Source organism: Microtus pennsylvanicus, chromosome 13 (assembly GCF_037038515.1).
Source record: "Microtus pennsylvanicus isolate mMicPen1 chromosome 13, mMicPen1.hap1, whole genome shotgun sequence".
NCBI classification, from domain to species: Eukaryota; Metazoa; Chordata; class Mammalia; order Rodentia; family Cricetidae; genus Microtus; species Microtus pennsylvanicus.
Genome location: NC_134591.1, coordinates 49,864,845 through 49,887,425, shown reverse-complemented (window position 1 = coordinate 49,887,425; position 22,581 = coordinate 49,864,845). Strand labels below are relative to the sequence as shown.

General features: G+C 45.1%; 1 protein-coding gene across 3 annotated transcripts; it reads left to right on the top strand.

The window, feature by feature from the left end:
* Positions 1 to 3,435: 3,435 nt before the first annotated feature.
* Positions 3,436 to 17,830, top strand: Akr1a1 (aldo-keto reductase family 1 member A1). 3 transcript variants are annotated; one of them, XM_075946972.1, is made up of 10 exons: positions 3,436 to 3,771; positions 11,921 to 12,007; positions 13,098 to 13,217; positions 13,516 to 13,667; positions 14,469 to 14,664; positions 14,875 to 15,074; positions 15,853 to 15,925; positions 16,200 to 16,286; positions 16,744 to 16,854; positions 17,682 to 17,830. In XM_075946972.1, exons 2-10 carry the CDS (start codon positions 11,927 to 11,929, stop codon positions 17,745 to 17,747), a joined length of 1,086 nt encoding a protein of 361 aa, XP_075803087.1. In that variant the 5' UTR covers positions 3,436 to 3,771; positions 11,921 to 11,926; the 3' UTR covers positions 17,748 to 17,830. The 3 variants fall into 3 exon arrangements, with proteins under 3 accessions (XP_075803087.1, XP_075803088.1, XP_075803089.1); XM_075946973.1 differs by having other exon boundaries at positions 3,437 to 3,771; positions 16,748 to 16,854; XM_075946974.1 differs by lacking the exon at positions 16,744 to 16,854 and having other exon boundaries at positions 3,438 to 3,771.
* The last annotated feature ends 4,751 nt before the right edge of the window (positions 17,831 to 22,581 follow it).

Below are 22,581 nucleotides of genomic sequence, written 5' to 3'. Positions count from 1 at the left end.
TCTCCTGCATTGTTACTGACCATTAACCTCTTTATTAATTCAATCAGAAAGTGCCTTAGGCAGAGACTCCTCTTTATAGTATAAACCAATATCCCTGCAAGAGGATATTTTTTTCTTGACAGAAATACGAGTTGCCTGGGAAGAGGGACCCTCACAGTTGAGGGATTGCCTGTGGGCATGTCTGGGGGGGTGCTTTCTTGATTACAGACTGGTGCGAGAGTCTGCAGCCCACTGTGCATGGCACCAACACTGGCCAGGTGTTCCTGGGTTGTATCTGTAACCCAGATTGTATCTGTAAGTCTGTGTTCTCCACGGTCTCTACCTCAGGTTCCTGCTTGAGTTGCTGTTCTGACTTCACTCAGTGATAGACTATGACATGGAAGTGTAAGGTGAAAAAGGCCTTTTCCTCCCCAAGTTGGTGTTGATCAGTGTTTTTTCACAGGAATAGAAAGTAGACTAGGGTAATGCCCCAAATAATAAACTATATCATTCAAAATTACGATTTTTATTTATTTTATGGCAGGGTCTCATGTAGCCCAGATTTGCCTATTACTTGTTATATAGCCAAGGCTGAGCTTGAGTTACTGACCTTGCCTCCTCCAACTTCCAGGTGCTAGGATTAGAGACCTGATCCCCCACACTCCTCAGCAAACAGATTAGTTTTGGAAAATAATACTCATCTGACCTGACTAGGAAAATGCTTGGTGGGCTAAGGTTACAGTTTAAATGGACACTTGAGTCTCAGAGTTGGGAAAAAGGCCTCTGGGTTACAGCAATGACTCAGCAGTTCACTAACTGGCAAGGTCACTACTGACTGTTGGACTTGAGACCTTTCAGAAGACAGATTCAGCAGGAAAAAGAATGGAGAGTCCATTAGACCTTGCAGAAGATGGTGGAAGTACTACCCTGGGGTTTGGGGGGAGTAAAGGTCTTTGTACTCACAGAGAAGCACTAAGAGAACCAGGAATGTTAATTAGGTAGGGTGTCTCCTCAGTGGAGGAGATGCAAATCAAATACCAGCATTCTATCCTGAAAGCCGACTGGATTCTTGAACGACCTGGTGACCCTTTTCCTTCTGAGGAGGCAGACCTCGCCCATCTCTTGCTGTGAGGCAGAAACTCCGCAGCAAGCTCGTCCCAGACTCTTCCCTCCCTAGACAGTTGTCCACTTTTAGGGGAGATGTCACAAGTACTTTATGGCCCTCTGATCTGTGCTAATGACCACACTAGATTCCAGGCCTTTAAGCTAGGACCCACCCTCATGGTGTAGCGACACCTACGCTTCTTTGTGCACCAGGAGTGGACTGACTGTTGCCTGGAAACCTTTCCCCAAGTTGTACTGTGTTTAGATCTGCTGACGGGGAACCGCCTGGCAGTAGACTCCCTGCATCTGATCCAGGTTGATAAAGTCAGGCTGTGCTGGGTTTTTATTCTTATCTCTTCTCAAGGCTCGCTTCCCTGTTTGACAACTGCAAGGATTCGTTCAAAAGGGAATATAGTATGTGTCTCTTCACGGTAAATCTGCTGGGCTAAGATGTGTTTGAGGGATTCTAAATTTTGATATAATGAAGTTCAATCTGAATTTACTTCTTTTGTTTTGTTTTGTTTTTCAAGACAGTTTCTCTGTGTGTAGCCTTGGCTATCCTGGAACTTGCTCTGTAGACCAGACCATGACGGCCTCAAACTCACAGAATCTGTCTGCCACTGCTTCCTGAGTGCTGGGGTTAAATGTGTGAGCAAACATTGCCTGGCAAATTTATTTATTTTTTGAGACAAATTTTCACTCTATCTAGTTCAGGCAGGCCTGGATGCTTTGTAGCTCAGATTGGCCTTAAATTCAGGTCAATTCTCCTGCCTGCCTCAGTCTTTATCCAGAGTGTTGGGATTATAAGCATAAATACATTTGTATTTTGCCTGCATATATATCTGTGTGAGGGTGTCAGATCTTTGAGTTATAGACAGTTGTGAGCTGCCATGTGGGTACTGGGAATTGAATTCAGGTCCTCTGGAACAGCAGCCAGTGTTCTTAACCACTGAGCCGTCTCTCCTGTCCCAATCAAATAATGTTTTTTTTCTGTTTGTTTTTTTGAGACAGGGTTTCTCTGTATAGCCCTGGCTGTCCGGGAACTAGCTCTTGTAAACCAGGTGGCCTCAAACTCACAGAGATCCGCCTGCCTCTACCTCCCAAATGCTGGAAATAATTTGTTTTAAATAGAAAAGAAAAAGGTCTAGGTGTGATGGTGCATGTCTTTAATCTCAGCACTTGGGAGTCAGAGCTAGGCAGATCTCTGTGATTTGGAGGTCAGCCTGATTTATATAGTGAGTTCCAGGACAGCCAGAGCCACATAGTGAGACCCTGTTTCATAAACAACACCACCAAAAAAAAAAAAACAAAAAACCAAATCCGACAAACATAAATCAATCCCCAGGCAAATAAAATGTCTAGAGTTGTATATCATGATTCAATAAAATTCTATTTCTAAATTATTTGTGTTTATCTATATGTGTGTCACCTATATGCAGGTGTTCATGGAGGCCAGAAGAGTGTTAACCCCCTTAGAGCTGGAGTCACAGACTGTTATGAATCTTCTGACATGAGTGCTGGGAACTGAACTTGGGTTTTCCGAAAAAGCTGCAAGAGTTCTACACCCTCCCCGCACCCTTGGCCATCTCTCCAGTTCCAAGTATTTCCATTTAGATAGGGAATCATGAGTCTCAGGCTGGCCTCAAACTCACTGTGCAGGAGGCAAGAAACTTTGAACCTTCTGATTCTGCTCACCTCCATCCCCCCAGTGTAGCAGAGGATGGCTTCTTTGCATTCCTAATTGTTTTTTAGTTTTTGTTTTTTGGTTTTTTTGTTCTTTTTTTAAACAAGCGTCTTACGTATCCCAGGTTGGCCTCAAATTCATTAGGTAGGTAGGAGAGGATGGCCTTGAAGTCTTAATCTTCCTGCCCTCGCATCCCGAGAGACCAGATGGAAATACGTGCCACCACGCAGAGCTGACGTTTGAACCCAGGGACTCTACCAACTGAACTACATTCTCAGCAACTTAAACTTCTGATCCTCCTTGCCTCCACCTCCCAAGTGCTGGGATCAACAACCAGTTTTATGCAGTGCTAGGATTTGAACCCAGGACTTTATACTAAGCAAGCACTGTAGTAATTTAGCTACATCCCCAGCGCATATTTACGAAGTCTTTAGCAGAGTGCCAGTGCAAGATATTGACTGGGAGATCAATAACTTTCTAGAATGGCGTCTGGAGAGGCCAGATTGTCAGTGTTCTGGTCAAATTTAGTGTTAGGGCAGCTCTGAGAAGCCGGCCATCCTTGGAGGGATGGGAGGACCGCAGAATCCACCAGGTACCACAGAGGCGCTTATTCTCCAGTAAATACCGGAATCCAGGCCTAGAGAGGCGCCTACGCAGTGCGTTGTGGGACGGTTGGAGGCGTGGCCAGCGCCGAGGACCGTCCACGTCGCCAGTGCGCAGGCACATTTTGAGGACCCCGGCCCTTCTAGCAGCTCGCTTTCGAGTGAGCTCTTCCTGGGGAGGGATGTGTAAAGTCCCTGGTTTGGCTTCTACCGCCTCTTCTTCGCAGGACAGCGGGGGTCTCCGTCCTGCGCGTGATTCTGGAAACCGGGGCCTTGCTCCTCCTTGGGGTGGGGCTTCCTCTTCACTTCCAGACTTAAGCCGAAGCCTGCCGGCTTATTACTTGAGTGCTGAGCTCAATTCTAGCCACATTGTCTTCTCCGCAGCCTGCGCTCACTGCCAAGGTGAGTTCTACCTACTGCGGGCCCCTTCCTTCCCTTCCTCCCCCAAGCGCCCTTCCCCCAAGGAAGAAGCTGGGCCTTTCAGTGCCGCGGCGTCCGCCCCGGGATTGAGCGGAGAGCGTCGACGTTGAGACAATGAGGTTTCGTTTCGGATTTGAGCTCTTCCTCCTATTCTGTGTGTTCTCAGATAACGTCTGTTTCTCTCAACCTCTGTTTCCCTAGAGGTGGAATGAGCAGAAACATCGGTACTATAGCGAGAACTGGGGTAAATCTTTGAATTTGTACATTTTAGTTGCCCCCTCTCTGTTTTTTCATCTGCGCGACATTTCTGGAGCCTCGGCCTTTCCTAATGGAGGTGCAGGCGTGTTTCTAGCAAGTGGCGGAAGTGGGGGCGAGAAATTAGCTTGATTAAGCCATCGCCTTAGGTTTGAGAAAACTTGGACGTTATATATCCTGTTGCTGCCGAGCTTTTTTTTTTTTTATGTGAAAATACCCGAACCTTCACATCACCGAGCCTACTACTAATGGACTCTACCATTTAGACTGTGCATAGTCAGCACTGCAGGATCTCCCCAGGTTCTGATCAGGCCTGTTCCTTTTCCAAGGTTCCACTTTTTCCATTTGTATTACAGGTTTAATTTCCGCATGATCCTTTCTGGCTCGGTGGAATTGTTTATTATTTATATGTATTTTTTTTCAGAGTCTCAAGAATGTTTTCTAAAGATTGATTTATTTTATGCCTATTAATGATTTTGTCTGCATATATGTATGCTCCGTGTGGGTCCCTCGTGCCCATGGAGGTCAGAAGGAGGCAATGGATCCCCTGGAACTGAAGTTGATAGCTGATATTTGGGTTCTGGGAATCAAACCCAGATGATCTGTGAGAGAAACAAGAGTTACGCAGCCTAGCCACCTCTCCAACCCCCAAGACAGGGTTTCTTGTTCTTAGTCTTGCCTTGAACTTGTGATACGTAGCCGAAGTTGACCTTGGCTCCCTGGTCTTAATGCCTCCTCTGCCTTGTGATTGCTGGAATTGTTGGAGTTTGTTACCTTAATGAAGTGCTGGGATCAAACCCCGGGATTAGCACTTTACCAGCCAAACTACACCTCCAGCCCAGAATTTATTTTTTTTCAAATACTTGCCAAATTAGTATGATACTAGCAGGTGGCTGGGCGGTGGTTGTACACAGCTTTAATCCCAATACTCGGGAGGTAGAGGCAGGCCGATCTCTGAGTTTGAGACCAGCCTGGTCTGCAAATTGAGTTCCAGGATAGCAGGGCTATACAGAGAAACCCTGTTTCAAAATTTAAAAAAAAAACAACAAAAAAACGAAACAAAACCAAACCCATGGGTATAGTTTAGAGGTAGAATTGTAGAATTGATCAGTGTAAGACCTTGAATTCATTCTCTACACACACACACACACACACACACACACACACACACACACACACACACACGACTTCTCTTGGTTTTTCCAAGGAGAAATGAAGATAATGGACTTAGTGATTTCCTTAGATGCCTCTCCAGTAAGCTGAGCTGTCTGGCTTGCAGGGCGTGGTTTCTCAGGCCTATGAAAACAGCACTTGGAATGAAAATCAGAACTCAGGGTCATTCTTCTCTACAGAGAATTTAAGACTATCCTGGGCCGCTTGAGGTTGCATCTGGAAAAACCAAACTGAATCAAAAAGAAAAGCCCCAGTGTTGAAGATCTCTCCTCCTTTAGCTGTGTGTGCATGGTAAGGGACTCAGATAAATGGCCCAGGTCGGGAGACCTCTCGATGTGGACAAAAGGATGCAGTGAGGTGTACAGTCCATAAGTACACACACATTGTCTCTTTCTCTTTTCTCTCACAAAACAATCGTGCAAAGGTGATGAGAAGCTTCAGGGGTGCTAGGTCAATGGTGAGTAACAGCTAGGCAGGTGTGAAGTTTGGGGAAAGAGTGTGCAGAGGCCAGGAGTCCTGTTGTGCTTGTTTCACAGGGTCTGAAATGAGGAGTTGGGGGAATGAGGAATGTGGGAGCCAGTTTTCAAGGACTCTGGACTTTAGTCTGGGGAGAATTGCTGAACAGTATGAGCTAAGGCCTCACGTGATTGGATTGGGTTTATGGATTTTGAACAAGTCCAAATTAAAAGTAGTGCCCGGTTTAGGCAAGGGAAGGTAGTGGTCACAGCTAGGGCAGGGACAGTGGAGGCTGGTGTAAATACACTAGGAAAGAGTTCGTTCAGGAAATGTAGATGTTTATTTTATATTTATTTACTTTTGGTGTTTTTGAGACAGGGCCTTAGTATGTTACGTGAACTTGTGGAATCATCTTGCCTTTCGTAGGCTCAGATGTGCACCCACACACCTAGGGAGTTTGTCACCTGCACACCTAACTCAGCAAGTAGATATCTTTAGAGAGTTAGAGGTTTTGGGCTTGTGTTTTTATTATTATTTTTTTTAATTTATTTTTGTTTTGTGTCAGTCCATGCCCCTCCTCTGCCTCACCAGCTTTTAACAGGATTTTTTGTTTGTTTGTTTTTCAAGACAGGGTTTCTTTGTGTCTCTCTGTCTGCCCTTGGACTCACTCTCTAGACCAGGCTGGCCCTGAACTCAGAGATCTGCCTCTTCCTCCCAAGTGCTGTGAGTAAAGGCACTGCCAGGCAGTGACCTAATAGAATGCCGCAAATAGAAAAAATCAGATAACTTTTTAAAGAGTTCCATAAATAATACTGTGAACATGTTGTTTGGTTTGTTTTATTCCTTGCTATCCCGGGCTTGGGTCTTTGGTGAGTTAGAGTACACAGAAGGAGAGAACGAGCAAGCATTGTGCGTGCTGCTTTAGATGTAGTATCTCGACATAGTGCAGCTGAGATTCAAACTCAGGCTTGTGCAACTCTAGATCCTGGACTGTTCCGCATCCCCAGGCACCTGTGGATTGTGCAGGCAGAAAGGCCCAGAAGAAGTAAACACATTCAACTGGTGTAGGGAAAGTCGGGCTTTTAGATGGTCACAGAAATCGCAAATTTGACCAAAGGAAAGAAAGAGGATGGGGACAAAGTTAAAGGACTCTGGCATTCGGGGACTCAGGGGAAATGTCCTCGGAGTCAAGAAACACTTTCTGTCTTGTCAACAACTCTACTAGGCTATTCTAGAAAGCTGTTGTGCCTAAAGCAGACTGCTGGAAAACCACAGGCCCGTGGAGGATTACTTCTGTACTGATGGAAATCTGTCTTCTACCGTGGCCCTTCCGTCCCCTTCTCGGAAGTTCTTTTTTTTTTTTTTTTTGGCTCCTTGTCGGGGAATCGTGGAAGTTCTTATTCTTTACAGACCTTTGTTCTTCTGCCCTTTATTCCACTCCTTTGGTGTTTAGTTTCTCCTGCAAAAAGAATGAAAAAGCAAGATTAAAGTTTCTTCCATGTTCCCTATAAACTAGGCTTTGTTCAGTCTCCACCCTCGTAATTTCAGAGCCTTCTCACGTGGTGGGAGAAACCTGGAGAAAGTAAACAGGTTATTGTTTAATATGAAGCCCCTGCAGGAACTTAGCCATAGAGCCCCTTGCTTGATCCCCACGAAGTCCGTGGTTACAAAGATCATTGCACTCGACAGTTTGGGTTGCTGCCTGGATTGACTGGTTTTGTTGTCGATTTAGCAGAAAGAATGGCTTTTATATTCAGGTTTTACTAGGTTATAAAATTCTTTCAGCCAGATACTAGGAAAGACAATTTTGGTGTGTCTGTTTGCTTGTATTATTACCTGCCTTCCATGCATCTTTCAAAACTTGGGAACAAAGTTCATATTTCTAGGGATGTTATTGGCAGGTACTGCTAAGATCAAGGGGAAAGGTTATTTCTACTTCATTGGAGTAAATATTCCCTCTCCCTTCTCTTTTTGATAACTCCTGTTCACTCTCCTCACTTACTGAACACTGAATTCAGGGTCCCAAGCATGTCAGGTCTGTATTCCACCACTGAGGTGTTGTTAATTCTGAAGATGTGAGGCAAAAGACCATCAACCCAAATCATCATGGCCAAATTAATTATAGCAATCAATTTATTTATATTTTAATTAATTAATACACTAATAATTTATTTGTATACACAGGCTACCTCCCCATAAGGTGAAGTTCAAGAGATCAGCATTGGATATGGGGAAGATTTCTATAGCTCAGGGGTAGGGGGTTTCCAGATGGGGAATTTGGCAGGGAAATCGGTGGGGTTTCAGAAACAGAACATAACAAGGTGATCATAACAAGGTAGTTATAACAACCTTTGGAAATAAAGACATGGTTGCCATTTCCTGAAATAGGTAGTATAGTACCATCTGTAGGTAAGGTGGGGTATAGCCCAGTCCTGAGGAACAGAATTAATTATGACCAGGAGTGAATCTAGTTTGTCTTTACTGTAAGGTGACTTTCAAATCTAAGGAGGCAGTGGCTGGTTTATCATTTTGTCCCCAGCCTTTTTTTCCTTTTTTTTTTTTAAATAGTTTATTTTTATTTTATTTGCCTTGGTATTTTGCCTGCTTGTGTCTGTGTGAAGGTGTCAGATCTTGGAGTTACAAACAGTTGTGAGCTGCCTTGTAGGTTCTGGGAATTGAACCTCAAGTCCTCTGGAAGAGCATTTAATACTCTTAACTGCTGAACCTGCAATCCTCCTGCCTCATCCTCCAAATGGCTAGGATTACAGGTTTGCTCCACCTGTTTACTTGTTTTGTTTGAAGCAGGGTCTCTCTATGTTGTCCTCGCTGTCCTAATACTTACTATGTAGACCAGCCTGGCCTCAAACTCAGAGATTTTCCTTCCTCTCCCTCCTGAGTACTGGGACTAACCACACCTATTCTTTTTTCATAGTAAGCAGGGTCTCCTGTGGCCCAAGCTGGCTTCAAATTTAATATGTAGTGGGGGACACATATAAATCAGCTCCTGATCCTCCTGTCCCTACCTCCCAAATGTTTGGGTTACAGGCTTGCTCTGCTTTGCTTGGCTTCCCTTGCCTCAGCTGGGCTCCAGTATCACCTACAGTCCTGGGTGGGTCAGTCTCTGCCACTATCCATGTGTGCCTTGATGCAGATTTTGGCCAAAGCTCATCACATTGTAATGCTATCTGATTCTCCCACCATACCATACTGACAAGGGTATTAGGACGCCTGTTTAAACATGTTGCTCAACACCTGGAATATCCACATTGGCTGACTGAACAGTTTTGTGCTTTTGCCCTTTTCCTTTTTTTTTTTAGCCTATTTATTTATTTATTTATTTTGAGTCTCGCTGTTTCTGGTTGTACTGTAACTCACTATGTAGATCAGACTGGCATCAAACTCAGAGATCCTTCTGCTTCAGCTTCCCAAGTACTAGGATCAAAGGCCACAACCAGCCTTTTCTCTCTCTTTGTAGATAAGGTCTCATATAACCCATGCTGGCCTCCAACTTGCTACGTAGCAAAGGATAACCTTGAATTTTTCATCCCTTTGCTTTTACTCCAGAGTTCTGGGATTACAAATTTATACAACTATGGTTTATATGGTTCTGGGAGCTACACTCCTAGCTTGTGGACACATGCCCTAATCTAATTGCCTGTTTTTGATCTGTTGAAAATTCTTAGATTTATGCTTCACTACTTTTGTGCTGTGTTGAAGTTGTTTGTTTAGTTTCTTCTTGTAGGAAAGCCTTTGACTCTTGGGAAAGACCAGCACATTTCTCTGTTTTTGTTTCTTTTTTTTTTTTTGTGGTAAACATAGGGTCCTGAGCAGCCAGGTGTGCACTTTTATCATAGGGCCACAGTTTTAGCCCCCTTTCAATCTTTTTTTTTTTTAAAGAGATTTATTTAGGGGCTGGAGAGACGGCTCAGCAGTTAGGAGCACTGCCTGCTCTTCTAGAGGTCCTGAATTCAATTCTCAGCAACCACATGGTGGCTCACAACCATCTGTAGTAAGATAGTAAGATCTGGTGCCCTCTTCTGCCCTGCAGGCATACATGCAGACAGAATATTGTATATATAATGAATAAATAAATCTTTAAAAAAAAGAGAGAGGGAGAGATTTATTTACCAGCCTGGTCTACAAAGTGAGTTTCAGGACAGGCCCCCAAGAGAGAGATTTATTGATTAATTTTAATTTTATTTATTGTTTATTTTGGTTTTTCAAAACAGTGTTTCTTTGTAGCTTTGGAGCCTGTCCTGGAACTAGCTCTTGTAGATCAGGCTGGCCTCGAACTCACAGAGATCCACCTGCCTCTGCCTCCCGAGTGCTGGAATTAAAGGTGTTATTTTATTTTTTATTATTGTTTTTGTTTTCTCTGTGTAACACCCCTAGCTGTCATGGAACTAGCTCTTATATAGACCAGGCTTATTGATTGATTTTATATACTTGTTTGTGTTAAACATGTATATAAAATATGTTTACAAATGTGAATGGAGGTGACATCATGCCTGCCTTCCCCCCCCCCCCCCCAAACACACACACAGGGTCTCTCTGGTTGTCCTGAAACTCATTCTGTAGACCAGACTGGCTTTGAATTCATGGAGATCCACCTGTCTCTGCCTCCCAGGTGCTGGGATTAAAAGCATGTGCCACCACCATGTAGTGAGCCGGACAGGATCGCCATTACAAGATGGCGCCGACATCCTGTCTTGTTGGAAATAAACAACTCCATATTTGGCTCTGCCTTTGGGAGCTGCGCGTCCCCCGCTTCCCGCGTGCGCTGTGGATGAGGATCCTTGAGCCTATCCCGATGCAGTCTGGTGTCAGCTGTTGGTGGCAGCTAATCACAGGACAACCCGTGTGCCAATTCCCTATTTAAGCAGCTGCCTAAGTGCCCTTCACCCCCTTCGCTTCATGCTCTCTCTCCCCTCCGCTTCCTGCCCCTCGTTTTCCTGCCTCTCGTTTCCTGCTCCCCGTCAATCAAGGGTACTCCAGTAAAGCGTGTTCTGAGTGGAATCCTGATGTGGTGGTAGTTCCTTCTCGCTGGTCGAGAAGTCCACCACACCACCGCCCTGGCCATACCTGGCTTTTATGTGGTGCTAGGCTTGAATTACGGTTCTCGTGTTTGAGTGGCAAGTACTCCACAAACTGAGTCATCTCTCCAGCTTCCCCTTTTCAGTTTTATTTTGAGACAGAGTCTTGCCAGGTCTCTCAGTCTGGTCTTGAACTCACAGTGATCCTGCTGTCTCAGCTTCTTTAATTCTGTGATTGCATGAGTGTCAGAGGACCACTTGTGGGTCAGCACTCTTCCACTGCCTTGTGCATCCTTGATCAGACTCGGTCATCAGGTCATTCATCTGCTCAACCCTCCAGTACATTTTGGTTTTGTTTTCTTTTTTTTGTTTTTTTTTTTTTTTTTTTTTTGGTTTTTCGAGACAGGGTTTCTCTGTGGCTTTGGAGCCTGTCCTGGAACTAGCTCTTGTAGACCAGGCTGGCCTCGAACTCACAGAGATCCGCCTGCCTCTGCCTCCTGAATGCTGGGATTAAAGGCATGCGCCACCACCTCCCGGCTTTGGTTTTGGGTGTTTTTTTTTTTTAATATTTATTTATTTACTGTGTATACAATATTCTTTCTGTGTGTATGCCTGCAGGCCAGAAGAGGGCACCCGATCTCATTACAGATGGTTGTGAGCCACCATGTGGTTGCTGGGAATTGAACTCAGGACCTTTGGAAGAGCAGACAATGCTCTTAACCTCTGAGCCATCTCTCCAGCCCTGGTTTTGGTTTTTTAACAGCCTGGCTGGCCTAGAAGTCACTGAGTATTGGGAAAAGGTTTTGATTTCTTGAGACAAGTTAGCTTGGAACTTTTGATCCTCTACCCTCAGTTTCCTGAGTGCTGGGATTACAGGCCATATCTCTAGGCTGGGTTTGTGTTAGGTGGGTGTTGCTAGGTGCTATACCACTGAGCTACTCTCTCACTCTCAGAAACTGGAGCCTTTGAATGCTGTGTGAAGGCCAGCCAAGTTAGTAGCGTGGTTAGTGTCTGTCCAGGAGCTACTGGGTTTGGTTGATTTCAGGTACCTTGTCTCTGTCTATGCTCATAGGCCCTTATATCACAAAGTATTTGCTCCCCGCACTGCACCACTCCTATCTCTACCCCTTTTCTGAACCATGTTTTGCAGCAATGGGTGGCTAGGCTCAAGGCAGCATTAACTTCCTCACCGTTTATTTTCCCCTATGTTTTAGGAGACGATGGCTTCCTGTGTCCTCCTGCACACTGGACAGAAGATGCCTCTGATTGGGCTGGGGACATGGAAGAGTGAGCCTGGCCAGGTGAGGGATGGGGAAGAGGAGGGAATCTTCTTGAGTCTCAGTCAGAGGATCGGAGAGATTTGCAAGAGAGGTCCTGTATTTTCCCTAGTAAACCCCTATTATGGGTCTTGTAAGGCTAAGGGTAGTGGGAAGAGATGAGAAAAGAAGGGACAACCATGAATCCTAAGTTTCCCCAGCTAACTCAGGAGGAACTGAAGCCTGTAGAGCATCTCTGCATCTCTACACATTGTTATGGTAGAGTTGGAGTCTTGCTCTGATTCCCCATATATTACTTCCCACCCTGTATTGTGATTATGTCTCCTGTCCTACACACTTAGCTTTTGAGAACTGGCTCTTTCCCAAGTGCGTATTTTGGAATTGGGAGCATAGTCAAAAGCTTGGGAAGTTACTTGGTCAACTGTATAGACAAGAGTTAGGGAAGATTTTTAGCTGAATTTTTGTTTTTTGTTTTTCAAGACAAAGTTTCTCTGTATAGCCCTGGCTGTCCTGGAATTAGCTCTGTTGACCAGGCTGGCCTCAAACTCACAGAAATCTGCCTGCTTCTGCGTCCTGAGTTCTGGGATAAAAGGCACTGAGGCGAACTTTCTTTTCTTTTTTTTTTTTTTTGAAATTTTAGATTTTATTTATTTATTTTTTGTTTGTTTATGAATATGTTGCCTTTGTGCATGTTTGTATACCATGTGTGTACCTGATGCTCACAGAGGTCAGAAGACTACATTTCATCCCCTGAACAAGAGTTACCAAATACTGTGTTTCACCTTGTATATGCTGGGAACTGTACCCAGGTACTCTGGAAGAGCAGCCAGTGCTCCTAACTGCCAAGCCATCTTTCCAGACTTGAACTTCTGTTCCTCCTGTCTTTATCTTCTGAGTGCCGATTTATAGGCATAAGCCAGCACACTCTGTTCATTCAAGAGCTCAAATTTAGGACTTCATACATGTTACACAAGCACTCTACCACATGAGCTATATCCCTAGCCTAGAATCACTTTTCATCTTCTCCGCTCTGACCGCATGGGCGGCCTTAATATAGTTCTTCCCCCTTCCCCTCTCCGACTAGTAGAACTGAAATCTCCTTTCCCTCCGGCAGGTGAAAGCAGCTATCAAGCACGCCCTTAGTGTAGGCTACCGTCATATTGATTGTGCTGCTGTCTATGGCAACGAGACCGAGATTGGGGAGGCCCTGAAGGAGAATGTGGGACCAGGCAAGGTGAGAATTGGGGGACACAAAGAAATGGGATATGAGAACCAAAGCTGAAGCTGGAACTTGGTCTTGGATGAGGGAAGCTGGCATCAGCTCCCAGCATGTTCAGCGTTTTGACATTGTCATCTGTAGACTTCATACTTGAGAATTATGATGGCATTCAAAAGAAAACCTCATGTTTTAAGTTTATGATTTTGTATTGGGTCACATTCTGGGGCATACTTCTGTTCCTCTCCCATAGGTGTGGGTAGGTAAGACTGGGTGCCCAGGGTTCTTCTCACAGCGGGCTCTGCCTCTGTCACAGGCAGTGCCTCGAGAGGAGCTGTTTGTGACATCCAAGCTGTGGAACACTAAGCACCACCCTGAGGATGTAGAAGGTGCCCTTCGGAAGACACTGGCTGACCTCCAGTTGGAGTATCTGGACCTCTATTTGATACATTGGCCTCACGCCTTCGAGTAAGCCTTGCCTCTGCAACTTTTTCTGGAATTTGGGGATTGGGTGTGTAGTGTTAGTAATTTATCATATTCACAGCTGCCGAATAGGGTAAGAACACTAGCTGTGCAACAAGCAGATGAGCTTATGTACCATGGGATCTTTGCGTTTTCTGCAGCCAAGAGTTTAGGTATATAATAAGGAACACTTAGTGTATACCGTGTATTTATATGAGTGGTCTCTATCTAGTACTCTATTGTTCAATCAGGAAACATGCTGCTCTTTTATAGTAGGTCCCCCAAGAATTTGGCTGTGAATGTCTCTCAACAGAGGGTGTGAGATGTCTTGCATCAGCATTGTGCCCTTGTCAGGTGTACAGAACTCCCCCTGAGGAAGATGGCATTAAGGAAGTGTACTAGAGAAAAGGAGATAGACTCTTGGCCCCTGAACCAGGCATGGTGTCGAATGTCTTTAATCCCAGTACTTGGGAAGCAGAGGCATGCGGATCTCTGACTTTGAGGCCAGCCTGGTCTACAGATTTAGTTCTGGGACAGAAGTGCTACACAGAATCCTTGTCTTTAAAAACCAAACCAAACAAAGACCCAAAAATAAAAAAAAAAGAGAGAGAGAGGAAGGATGGGCTTTCCATGTAGATGTCATACCTGAGTTGTAAACTGGAAGGGTGAGAAAGCATTGCTGTTTCTGATTGTTGTCACGTCATCCCTTGGTCTTAAAGTGGAGCACATAGAATAGCTGGATGAGCAGGAAGGGCAGAAGTCTGACATCTTTGCTGACACTTGGGGGGGGGGCTCTGTTTCACTCAGGCGGGGAGACAATCCCTTTCCCAAGAATGCCGATGGGACCATGCGATATGACTCCATCCACTATAAGGACACCTGGAAGGCTCTGGAGGCACTGGTGGCAAAGGGGCTGGTGAAAGCACTGGGCTTGTCCAACTTCAACAGTCGGCAGATTGATGATATCCTCAGTGTGGCCTCTGTGCGCCCAGCTGTCTTGCAGGTGAGCACTACAAACAGATGGATGGAAGGTGGGTTGTGTGTGCAGAGCATGGGTAATCAGGTGATGGATCTCCTCAGTGGAGACTGCAAGTTGTCCGAAGTGTTGTTGAAGGATTTCAAGTCCTGGAAGAGCATGAACTCACCAGTGCAAACAGTGGGCCTAGAGGTCCACAGTGGAGGCCGCGGTGCCAGAATTTGCTCACCGTTTCAGGTGGAATGCCATCCATACCTGGCCCAGAATGAGCTCATTGCCCACTGTCAAGCACGAGGCTTGGAGGTGACTGCATATAGCCCCTTGGGATCCTCTGATCGTGCTTGGCGCCATCCCAATGAGCCAGTCCTGCTTGAGGATCCAGTGGTCTTGGCACTTGCTGAAAAACATGGCCGGTCTCCAGCTCAGATCTTGCTCAGGTATGGGACATTTTTAAGGTAGGGGAAAGGCCTGATTGGGTGGCAAGGAGTGAGGAAATTATTCTTCTTGAGACAGGCTGGCCTGGAACTGTCTAGACCAGTGTAGTGATGAGGCAAGCAGGCCTGCTTTTCGTCCCGCCTGGCTACCACGTGGCTAGCTTTACACACAAAATAACAACACACAAACTGTATTCGTTTAAACACTACCTGGCCCATTATATCTGGCCTCTTCTTGGCTAACTCTCATATCTTGCTTAACCCATTTCTAATAATCTGTGTAGCACCACGAGGTGGTGGCTTACCGGGAAAGATTCTAGCCCACACCCATCTCGGGTTGGAGAATCATGGCAACTGCCTCACTTCCCTTCTTCCCAGCATTCTGTTCTGTCTACCCCGCCTACCTAATTTTCTGCCCTATCAAAAGGCCAAGGCAGTCTCTTTATTAACCAATGAAAGTAACACATAGACAGATGACCCTCCTCCATCAGACCAGGTTGGCCAAGAACTTACAGATCCACTTGCCTCTGCCTCCAGAGTGCTAAGATTAAAGGTATGTGCTACCATACCCAGCTCAAAGGGCTCTTTTTTTTTTCCCCCTTAATTTGCCTGAGTAGGACTGAGGATTTTCCATATGGGCTGGAATGAGGCCACCGAGAGGCAGTCATTTATTCTAATGCAGCTCAGGTGGTCTAGGAATTAGGGAGGGACGGAGGGCTGCATTATGGTTAAAATGTTTCTGAATGCTAATTCATTTTCTTTATTTTCATTCCCCACCCAGATGGCAGGTTCAGCGGAAAGTAATCTGCGTCCCCAAAAGCGTCACTCCTTCGCGTATCCTTCAGAACATTCAGGTATTTGATCATTAGGTTCTGTTTTCTTTAATCTCACACCTTGAATCCCAGCCCTCAAGGAGGCAGAGGCAGGCAGAACTATATGAGTTCAAGGCCAGCCTGGTCCATCTAGAGTGAATTCCTGGTCCATCTACAGCCAGAGATACACAGAAAAACCCTTTCTTGAAAAAAATCAAAGAGAGATGGAGATCTCGCCCTGATTCTACCTGCTAAGAGGCCGGTATTGAGATACTCAGGCTACCACTCACAAGGCTGACTTTTCTGTCCCCTCCAGGTGTTTGATTTCACCTTTAGCCCCGAGGAGATGAAGCAATTAGATGCTCTGAACAAAAATTGGCGGTATATTGTGCCCATGATTACGGTAATGATGTGTAACCATCTTGAGTCAGGGAACAGGGAAGAGTTTTGGGGTGTGGTGACCCAGGTGTGACCTCAGGCCTGCTGACTGGAGAAGGGGCAGAATGTTGGTGGGATTGCTACTCAAGGTGCATTGCTTGTTTCTTCTCTTTGCTTCCTCCTTTCCTGTCTTCCTTTCCTCTTTTTTAAAAAAAATTTATTTTGAGACAGGGTCTCACTATATTGCCCTGACTGGCCTGGAACTCAGAGGTCTGCCTGCCTCTGCCTAAAGGTGTGAGCCACCACCAGGCCTATCCCCACACACCTTTTTTTTTTTTTTTTGAGACAGGGACTTACACTGTCATTCTTGCTTTTGTGCAGCTCACTGTGTGGCTCAGGCTGGCTTTGAACTCCTGCCATTCTTCCTGCCTGATTTCTCTTTCTTTCTCTTTGCCTTTCTGTTTCCCTTTCTTTCCTTTCAGGCAGATTTTACACTCCATTCTCTTGCCTCAGCCTACCAAGTTCTGGGCTACACCAAGCTCTGCTTCAGTGGTCCCATTCTCTTGAAGTTGGGGAAAATTAGTATGACTCAGGTATAATGGACATAACGTGTGAGTCTCAGTCCTGCTTCCTGATGATCTTGTGACCTATTTAATTTCTCCAGTTAAATAATAAGAGAGGAGCTCAGGGGGCTGGAGAGATGGCTCAGTGGTTAAGAGCATTGCCTGCTCTTCCAAAGGTTCTGAGTTCAATTCCCGGCAACCACATGGTGGCTCACAACCATCTGGAATGAGGTCTGGTGCCCTCTTCTGGCCTGCAGACATACACACAGACAGAATATTGTATACATAATAAATAAATAAATAAAAATAAAAAAAGAGAGAGGAGCTCAGGGGGCTGGAGAGATGGCTCAGTGGTTAAGAGCACTGACTACTCTTCCAGAGGACCCAGGTTCAATTCCCAGTACCGACATGGCAGCTCACAACTGTGTCTGTAATGCCAGGGTCAAACACTCTCATATAGACATACATACAGGCAAAACACGGATAAAGTAAAAATAAATAATTAAAAAAAACTTGCCCTCATGCCACATTAAATTAAAAAAAAAATAGAGAGGAGCTCAGGAAACATTGTCGACTTTGTTGAAGTTTGCTACATATAAGGAAGTAAACAGATTCTAGCTACATTATCCCAGTTGATACTACCAAGTCTTAAGGGCAAGGTTAACAATGTACCAGGCTGTGGGTTTGATGCTGGAGTCACTGTCGATGTAACATTAACTGATGCTTGGGTCCTGCTGATGTCAGCTGTTGTAGTGCTATAGATAGGTAAAATTCTTCAGAAGAACTGGAGGTAATGCCATGGGTCTTGGGAATGTCATTGTTTGCTAATGCATTCATCTGTTCGTCTCTCTTTTTAGGTGGATGGGAAGATGGTCCCCAGAGATGCTGGACACCCTCTGTATCCCTTTAATGACCCATACTGAGGCCATTGTTTCCCAGCTTCCCTTTCAGCTCCCCTGCTAAGTGTTGCCTGCTACGCCTGAGAAAATAAAGCCCTTGGAGCATATGCTTTGTTTGACTTGACTTGTTCTGTTAAGCTTGGGAGGGAAGTTGTTGTCCTCAGGGACAGCTCAGATTCAGGATTGCTGCGTGGGACTTGTTTGTTTGAGATAGGGTTTCTCTGTCTATCTTTAACTGTACCTGGAACTCATTCTGTAGACCAGGCTGGCCTCGAACTCACAGCCTTCTGCTTATCTCTGCTTCCTGAGTGCTGGGATTAAAGGCGTGTGCCACCACGCCTGGGTAATATTAATATATTGGTTTAAAAGGCAAAACTTGAATTTTTATCATTCCCTGCCCCAGTCTGTATCTAAATTTAGGATTAGGAAGAACTCCCAAAATGTTTAGGGATCTCAGTTTACAGAATTCTGAAAGATGGGGGTCTGCTTTTTTTCTCTTGGGTACAATAGTGAGTGTGCAGAGGCTATCCAAAGGAAGCAGGTGTTAGGTCCAAAGCTTGTCACCTAAGACAATAAGTATCTTATCATTCCATCAAAGGTCATCAATAGATTTAGGAAGGATTTTGGTGACTCAAAGTGGCTCTAAAGTCTATCCATATGGTGCCTCAAAGCATTTTTCTTCCTTCACTGATAGTATAAGTGCATGTGGATTAAGAATAGTGCTCCTCCCTGGGGATATAATATAACTAAGGTATGGAGGTCCCTGTGGTCTACCTGAGACAGACTTTAAGTAATTGCATAATTAGTTTAATTATAGTTGGAAGAAGTGCATCATGAGAAACCTACTTATTTAATCAGCCAAGATCTTAAGGATGAATAGAGATTAATTAGTTAAAGGAGGTGAGAGTAGGAACAGCATTCCAAATTGGACAGCGTAGGAAGGAAACAGCTTTGGAATTGGAAGGCATGGGAAAAGCCTGAAAAAGATGCGACAGAAACAAAGTGGATACAGAGGTGGGAGGAGGCAAAGGACAGTGCCAGGCTGGGAGGAACCGATTGACGAAGCTGTGTTAGAGGAGCTGGGAGTCTGGTCAGATGGTAGAATGCTTGCTTAGCAAGTTTGAAACCCTGAGTTTGATCTTCACTACCAAATAAAGTGAGTGTGTGGTTGAACACCTGTAGTCTTAGCACCAGGCGGATAGAGCCAGGAAGATCAGAAGTTCATGGTCATTTGTGGCTAAGTAGTCAAGTTTGAGACCAGTCTGAGATTCCATAAGACCTCCCAAAAAATTTTAAAGGATCAGACTGTCCGAATGCTCAGTGAGGGCCAGAGAGAGATTTTAACAGTTAAGAGTACATACTGGCCGGGCAGTGGTGGCGCACGCCTTTAATCCCAGCACTCGGGAGGCAGAGGCAGGCAGATCTTTGTGAGTTCGAGACCAGCCTGGTCTACAGAGCTAGTTCCAAGATGGGCTCCAAAACCACAGAGAAACCCTGTCTCGAAAAACAAAAAAAAAAAACAAAACAAAACAAAAAAAAGAGTACATACTGCTCTCAGAGGACCAGAGTTCTAGTTTCAACTCACATACCAGGTAGCTCACAATTACCTGTAACTCTTCAGGTCCAGGGGGATCTGATGCCTCTGGCTTCTGTGGCCATCTACACTTACAAGCTCATACACAGATATATACACATAGTTGAAAATAAAATAATTATTTTTTAAAAATGCTCCAGCTGGGCGATAGTGATGCGCGCCTTTAACCCCAGCGCTCAGGAGACAGAGACAAATGGATCTCTGTGAATTCGAGACCAGCATGGTCTACAGAGCAAGTTCCAGGAACATTCCAAAGCTACGGAGAACTGTCTCTAACAAAGCACTCCAAAGGATGGTTCAGTGAGACGAGGTGCCTGCTGCATCCTGAGTTTTATCCTTTGAACTCGTGTGGAGGTGGAAGGAGAGAACCATCTTCTATCACTGCCTGGCCTACACTTATTTTATTGAAGAGGAAACTTGCACCCAGATGGAAAGCAGCAAAGTAACATGAAGAAATAGAGAAGATATGCATCTGTCTTGGTTTCTTTTCTGCTGTGAAGAGACACTATAACAAAGCAACTTACAAAAATAAACTTTTAATTGGTGGCCTATAGTCTCGGTGAATCCAAAGTCATCCTGGTGGGAGCAGGCAGACAGTGCTGGAGCAGTAGTAGAGTTGGAAGCAGAGAGAGAGAGAGGCTGGGCCTGGTCTGGGCTTTTGAAACCTCAAAGGCTGCTACTAGTGACAGACCTCCAAATACTTTCCAAAAGTCCCATCAACAAGAAACTTAAGCATTCAAATACCTGAGCCTATACGGGCTGTTGCCGCTCAAACCACCACATCACTTGTATTAGTTCCTCTTCACTGTGCTCAAATACCTGACCAAAGTAACTTATGGAAGGAGGGGTGTGTTTTGGCTCCCGTGTTTGGGGACACAGTTCATGGCAGCAGGGAAGACATGGTGGCAGGCGTGGTGATGGGAGAATGAGGCAGCTTGCTCACATCTGAAAGATTAGGAATTGCTAATCAGACATCAAATGGAGCTGGCTGTAAAGCTCAAGGTCCTCCCCCAGTGACCCACTTCCTCCAGAGAGGCACCACTTCTAAAGATCCCAGGACCTTCCACACCGGCACCAATAGCTAGGAACCAAGTGTTCAAACAAGGCTGTTGGAACTGTCTTCAGTTCTGATGCTGTCATAACACACCATGACCAAAAGCAGCTTGGGGAGGAAAGGGTTTATTTCAGGTTAACAACTTTCAGGTCATGCTCCATTTCTGAGGAAAGTCAGGGCAAGAAGCAAGGCAGAAACCTAGAAGCAGGAAATGAATAAGAAGACAAGGAGAGGTATGGCTTACTAGGGTCTCTCATGGCTTGCTCAGCTTGCTTTCTCTGTAGACCTGCTGGCCTCAAGCTCCCAGAGAAGGGCTTGCCTCCACCTCCCCAGTACCAGGATTTAGAACACATCCTAATGAGTTTGTTTTAACTTTTTTTTTCTTTTTGAGGCAGGATCTCATTGTATCTTATACTGGCTGTGTCAGACCCTGTCTCAAAAACTCCAGAAACGTTGGGTGTGGTGACATTCAGAAATAACCCTAGCTCTTGGGAGGTGGAAGCAGGAGGATCTGGAATTCAGGATTATCCTTGACTATGTAAAATTGGAGGCTAGCATCATATGAGACTGTCTCAAAAATAAAAGTCATGGTGGTTCACATTTTCAGTTCCGGCACTCAGGAGGCAAGAGGCAGGCAGATCTTCGAGTATGAGGCCAGCCTGGTCTACAGAGCAAGTTCCAGGATAACCAGGGCTCTACTGAGAAACCCTGACTTAAAAAAGAAAACAAAAACAACATATCCATCACCCCCCCACACACAGTGTTTCTCTGTGTAACACACCTGGCTGTTCTGGAACTAGCTCTGTAGACCAGGCTGGCTCAAACTCACAGAGATCCGCCTGCCTCTGCCTCACAAGTGCTGGGATTAAAGGCGTGCGCCACCACTGCCCAGCTAAAAGTTTTTGATTCAGCTATCTCATCTTGTTTAACACGAAAAAGAATTTAAAAAGCTAGGTGGTGGTGGCATGCCAGGGCTGTTACACAGAGAAATTCTGTCTCGAAAAATCAGAAACAAACAAACCAAAACCAGAACAAATTTTAAAAATGGAAAGGAAAAGTAAGATCTAACAGTTAACTAGAAAGGGGAAAGTCAATTAGTGGGAAGGAGGATCATTCCTTTAAAATGATTGCCGCTCTTCTAGAGGTCTGGAGTTTGGATCCTAGCACCTACATTCTGGTCATAACTATCTCTAATTCCAGCTCTAGGGGATCCAAATCCATACTTAGACACACATTCATATACATAATTTTAAAAATGAAAAATAGTTGAGACAGGATTTCACTACTTAGCCTTGGTGTCTTGGAATCCATTATATAAATCAGACTCCTTTGAACTCACAGAGATCCCAACACTCTGGAGTGCTGAGACTAAAGGTGTTTGTGACCACACCTGGCCTTTTAAACAAATTATTGTTATTATCATTATTTTTTTAAAGATTTATTTATTTATTATATATACAACATTCTGCCTCCATGTATGCCCACATGCCAGAGGAGGGTGCCAGATCTCAGTACAGATGGTTGTGAGCCGGGAATTGAACTCAGGACCTCTGGAAGAGCAGCCAGTGCTCTTAACCGCTGAGCCATCTCTCCAGCCCTATTATCATTATTTTTGATAAGTAAAAACATCCTCTGGTAGTGGGTAACTCCACCAATGCAATAAATCAGACCAGTCCAAATCGAACCGAATTAAAGTCCAGGTTTTATTCTGAAAAAAGGATTCCTAGGTGGTCCCAGGAAAGAGGGGAACATGGCCTTTCCTTAGAAGGTCCTTTAAATACCTTGTAGGTTAAAAAAAATACGCTGTAGGTATGGTCTTGAGCATTTCTGTGGGAGGAGCCACCACTTGGCAGGCTTTCTGAGACTGGGCAAGTTTTAAGAGGAGGGGGGTGAGGCAGAGCTCCACCTGAACAATTATTATCATTATCACTTGGTTTTTCAAGACATGATTTCTCTGTGTACCTGACTGTCCTGAATCTAGCTCTAGAGACAAGACTGGCCTCGAACTCAGGGAAACCCACCTGCCCCTGACTCCTCACTGGCTTAAAAAAGTTATTTTTAAAAGATTCCGCTTAGGGGCTGGAGAGATGGCTCAGAGGTTAAGAGCACTGGCTGCTTTTCCAGAGGTCCTGAGTTCAATTCCCAGCAACCACATGGTGGCTCACAACCATCTGTACTGACATCTGGCGCCCTCCTCTGGCATGCGGGCA

Coding starts and splice junctions, on each gene's coding strand:
- Akr1a1 (XM_075946972.1), top strand. CDS start 11,927: ATGGCTTCCTGTGTCCTCCTGCACACTGGACAGAAGATGCCTCTGATT. Junction 13,218..13,515: donor AGAATGTGGGACCAGGCAAG/GTGAGAATTGGG, acceptor CCTCTGTCACAG/GCAGTGCCTCGAGAGGAGCT. Junction 15,926..16,199: donor GTATCCTTCAGAACATTCAG/GTATTTGATCAT, acceptor TGTCCCCTCCAG/GTGTTTGATTTCACCTTTAG.